This window comes from Parus major, chromosome 14 (genome assembly GCF_001522545.3).
Source record: "Parus major isolate Abel chromosome 14, Parus_major1.1, whole genome shotgun sequence".
NCBI classification, from domain to species: Eukaryota; Metazoa; Chordata; class Aves; order Passeriformes; family Paridae; genus Parus; species Parus major.
In genome coordinates this window covers 15,432,522-15,437,440 of record NC_031783.1, presented here as the reverse complement: position 1 = coordinate 15,437,440, position 4,919 = coordinate 15,432,522, and the positions used below count along the sequence as shown (strand labels likewise).

The 4,919-nt window shown below is 54.7% G+C and overlaps 1 protein-coding gene across 2 annotated transcripts in view; it reads right to left on the bottom strand.

Annotated features, from left to right (window-relative positions):
• PRKCB (protein kinase C beta) overlaps positions 1-4,919 on the bottom strand; it is a 104,750-nt gene that overhangs the window by 1,940 nt on the left and 97,891 nt on the right. Inside the window, exon 17 of one of the 2 annotated variants that reach the window (XM_015643015.3) lies at positions 3,559-4,817. The exons of the other annotated variant lie outside the window; for it this stretch is intronic. Coding sequence (XP_015498501.1) covers positions 4,659-4,817 — 159 coding nt within the window. The 3' untranslated portion in view covers positions 3,559-4,658. Of the gene's footprint in view, positions 1-3,558; positions 4,818-4,919 lie in introns of those variants that run through there. 2 annotated transcript variants of the gene reach the window in all.

The following is a 4,919-nucleotide window of genomic DNA, read 5'->3' as shown; positions in this document are numbered from 1 at the left end:
GAGCCAGGCTGTCCCAGCACTCCACACCACGCAGGTTTCCAAGCCACCACCGAGCAGGAGCTCACAGCCCTGTACAAGAGAAGCAGCCCCGCACCAGCAGCAAGAAGAGAAGAACAGTTGAACACACCTGAAACACACGAGCAGGACACAGAGGGACAGGGGAGAGCCGGGGGTGTTGGGAAGGGAAGGGAAGGGAAGGGAGCATCCCTCCTCTCCTGTTGGCTGTGGGAGAGACACGGAGCAGTCCTCAGCATGCAGAACCCTCACTGCAACCAGAGCTCAGCACTGCACAGGAGGAAGGAGCCTGGAGGAAGCAACATGCCTCGAAATGGCAGCAACAGTCACTACCATGTCAAAATTAGCACAAAATAATCAGCTGTAAGAGCTCTATCTGCTTTAAGCTTGACTTTTGAATGATGGCGTGATACGGTGTTAACCAACACTGGTTCATTGATGGAGGATGTGATTTGCTCCAGGGTTCTACAGAGAAAACACACAGCACTTCAAAACCTCCGAGAAGGAAAATTCCACATATGCAACATTTTCTCCTTGCAATTTCTTAAGAAGAGCAACTTTGCAGCGACACCCAAGCCAAAAAAGGGAAGAAAAGGACATTAGTGTCAGGATTAGCGCCGGGAACCTGCAATCAGCAGCGCTGGGAGCGCGTGGGCTGCTCCTCCAAACGCTGCAGATCAGAGAGCGCCTGGCTCAGGGCTGTCCGGCTGTGGGAGGTGACAGGGCCATGGCTGGAGGGGTGACAGCACTGAAGGTACAGCACCAGCACCCCACGTCCTTCACCCACAGCCCCCGGCAGTGGAGGGACATTGGCAGCCGGGAACTGCTCTGCTCTGCCTCCTTGCTAAAGCCAACAGGGACAAAACTCTTCTCCATGTCCCTACACAGGAGAGACCCCAACTCCCTGCTGAGGTCACCTTCCCCTGCCGTGACACTGGTGTGACCCTGTCACAAATTTAACGCCTTGAAGAAACCTGTATTTGTTTTCCATTTTTCCCAGACTTTGCCCTTGAAGTGTGGCCCCACCAGGCCAAGTCCTCGCTGTGTTCTGCTGCACCAGGATCTCCAGCCCTGGATTAATCTGCCAGTTTGAACTGAGGAAAGGAAGTGTGGGGGTCCTGCAGGTCCTGCACCACACCCCACCCCTCATGGCTGACCTCCCACTGCTGTCCTGGTGAAGGACCTGGCAGGAGAGGTGCTGTGTCCTCCCTGCCAGGTCCCTCTTGGCCCAACGGGACACTGGAGCACCTTCATGCCTCAAGCAGGAGCATGGCCAGGACACAGAGCCAGGGCTTCCTGGAGCACCACACCTCAGCTGGACTGAGCCCTGGGAGATGAGCCTTCAGGACCCCTGGGGATGCTTGGAGATTCCACTTGCCATAGGAGACATCCCATCAGGATGGCTTTGGCCTTGGGGAGGAAGATCAGGAAAAGCCAAGGATGATGGAGAAGAGACGAGGTGGGAAGAAGAGCAGGTCTGGATGGAAGTCAAGGAGCCGAGAGAGGAAAGGCAGGAGAAGAGCCAGGTCGAGGCTGTGCTGCGGGGCCTTGGGCTCACGGTGACGCTCCGGAGGACACCGGTGTCCGCGGCTCCCAGCCCGGCCCTGAGCGCTGAGTCCCTCCGGGGCTCCTCTCTCCAGCACAGAGAAGGAAGGAGATGTGGATTTGGGAGCACACAGCAGGAGCAGCGAAGGGCAGACAGGGCGAAGGGGTGAACTTGAGGTGCAGAGTTCTGCAGGCAAAGGGTGGAGCAGTCGGGATGTGAGGACGAGCCCACCTCGATGGCAGAGGGTCCCCAGGGCCGGGTGGTCCCTGGCAGAGCGGCCGTGGCTGTGCTCGGGGTCTCTCCGAGAAGTGGAGCCAGGATCCTGGAGGGTTCTGAGCTCACCACATGGCTCCTGAAGGCCACATCCATCCAAACCAACCTGGGCCAGGACAGCACTGTCCTACCAAGCCAGGAGCTTCTGCTGAGCAGGAATGCTGTGGGATGCTGCAAAGAGGAATGACACATCCACATGTGACGGGTGCAAGTTGCCACCGTGGTCCCCAGCCCTCGGGAGTGCTCAGCCTGGGAGCCCTGGAGTGGGAAAAACCTCCTGCCACTGCTTTTTGGCAGCAGGAAGCTGTGGGAGAGGCTGTGATGTGCCCAGGAGGGGGCTTGGGGCAGCCCACTCCCCTGCACTGCCCTCTCCAGCAGCCCCCCACTCCCTGGGGCCTTGGCTGGAAGCTGAGCACAGCAAAGTGCAGGGTGCTGGTGTCTTACCTTGAATTCTGCCTGAACTGGTGGCAATTTGGCCTCTGTCAAGATGATGAAGAGTCTGGGAGCAGGCAGGGAACGGCTGCGTGGATCTCATGGAGAGAGGGGAGCGCAGGGCACACTCAGGGCTCAAAGTGCCTCCAGCACCGCGTGAATTGACTCTGGGAGGTGTCGAGGATCACAGCGAGGATCACGGGATCACATTGAGGATCACAGGATCACAGTGAGGATCACAGTGAGGATCACGGTGAGGATCACAGCAAGGATCACATTGAGGATCACAGGATCACAGTGAGGATCACAGGATCACGGTGAGGATCACAGGAACATGGTGAGGATCACGGTGAGGATCACAGGATCACAGTGAGGATCACAGTGAGGATCACAGGATCACATTGAGGACCACAGTGAGGATCACAGGATCACGGTGAGGATCACAGGAACACGGTGAGGATCACAGGATCACATTGAGGATCACGGTGAGGATCACAGTGGGGATCACAGGATCACAGCGAGGATCACGGTGAGGATCACAGGATCACAGTGAGGATCACATTGAGGATCACGGTGAGGATCATGGTGAGGATCACAGGATCACAGTGAAGATCACAGCGAGGATCACAGTGAGGATCACGGTGAGGATCACAGGATCACAGTGAGGCTCATGGTGAGGATCACAGGATCACATTGAGGATCACAGTGAGGATCACAGGATCACGGTGAGGATCACGGGATCACAGCGAGGATCACAGGATCACAGCCCACGGCGGAGCTCCAGGGATTGGCTCCCACCGATGTTCGGGACCGCTGGGAAGAACCTTGCAGCATCCAGAGCACAGAGGCTGGCAGAAGTGGAGTCCCAGAGCAGGAGGGAGGCTGACAGGAACCTGTAATCCTTCTTTAGCTGCCCACAGGCGCTCTGGGAGAGCGGGCAGGGACGGACAGATGGACAGATGGACGGATGGACGGACGGACGGATGAGTCACCGGTGCTCGCTGCAGTCTCGGGGAGCGCGAGGCGATGCTGCAGTGGGCTCTGCTCAAGGAGCTCCCCGCGATCCCTGAGCGGCCACACAAACTCCTTCCCAGCCGTGGCTGCTGCGGGAGGCTGTGGGAAATCATCCCCTCCCGGATGGCGCTTCCAGCTCGGCGTTTGGGATGAAGGCAGAGGAAGAGCGAGCCGCGGCTCCGGCATCCCCCAGCAGCCGGGGCGGCTCCCAGCCCCAGCGGTCGGAAGGAACGGCCTCGCTGCACTGCAGAAACTCAGCATTGCCAATCACATGCAGCTTTCTGGGACGTGTTTTCTCACTTTTTATTTTATAATCGGTATCAGAAAAAAATAAATTGGCACATTACAAATCAAGCAGATTGATACAGTGACAGCCCACGAACATCTGCAAGGGTATAAAAGGAAGCAGCGTGATTGTTGTCCTTTCAAGAGGAATTCACCGTTCCTGAAATGTTTCCTTTGATGCCACAAACAAAACTCGGGCCATTTAAATACCTAGCTGCAATTTTTAAGGATAGAAATATGGGTTGAAAAAAGTTTCTCTACACTCTTCCTATCAGAACTCACAATACTGGTCAGAGTTAAGTATCTCCCGTTAAAAATACCATTTTTGACACATTTAAAGCAAAGGTAACAAACTCCATCAATGGCTTTGGCATTTGAAAAGAAGAAAAAGCTTCGTTAGGGAACGGATGTTGGTGGTGTTCACTAGGGTGACCACGGATTCAAAAGCAGCTCCTCCAAATTTCCCGTTTACCACTGGATGTTTGCTTTGATTTTAAAAAAATGCTACTTAGAAACTGCACAATCAGGAGAAATCTTTGCCAACGGCAGCTCTGCCTTCCTGAATAACTTATCCCACCGCTGGGGACCCGGCCCAACAGATCTGTGCAGGGAAGGGGAGCTCTGGTGGGGCTGGACACAGCCAGAGAAGGAGCCAGAACCAGCATCTTGGCTCTGCAGAGCTTTAGGGAGGACACAAACTCCCAATGGTTTCATTAAAAACACTGACTTGCCACTAAGGCTAAATATTAAAATTTCCTGATGATATTAAAACACTAGGAAAATGAGAGAGCAGGAATTAAAGCACATGATGAAGGGATTTCTCCCGGTTGTCACCGTGTCTCTGTTTTCATTCTGTCACCCACTGAGCTGTTCCCATTTTCTACAAACTGAATGTTACAAACGCCCATTTGCAGCGGTTCTTGCACATCACTCCCCTCCAGTGATGCCCCAAATGACAGGAAGACACTTGGAATACGGTCACTCTAGCAGGGAACTAAAGAAGACCCACGGATGAAGTTTTGCAATGGAATGTGTCACCACAACAGCAGCTGGAGCCGGATGACAGATGCAGGGATGAGATCTGCACAGCAACTTAGCTCTTGGCTTGAGGCTTAAAAAACTCAGAGTTAACAAAGGAAAATCCCTCGAATTCTGACTGGTCAATGTTCCCGACGACTTCCTGGTCGGGAGGAGTGAGCACGGGTGGATGGCGAGTGAAAAACCGGTCGAAGTTTTCAGCATTGCGTCCGCACTATGAGAGGGGAGAAAAGAACCGTGGTGGGTGGGGCAGGAAGCGTGGGATGAGCTGGGAAAAACTGCAGAACACACTCTGCTGGTCAGGGGGGCATGGGAT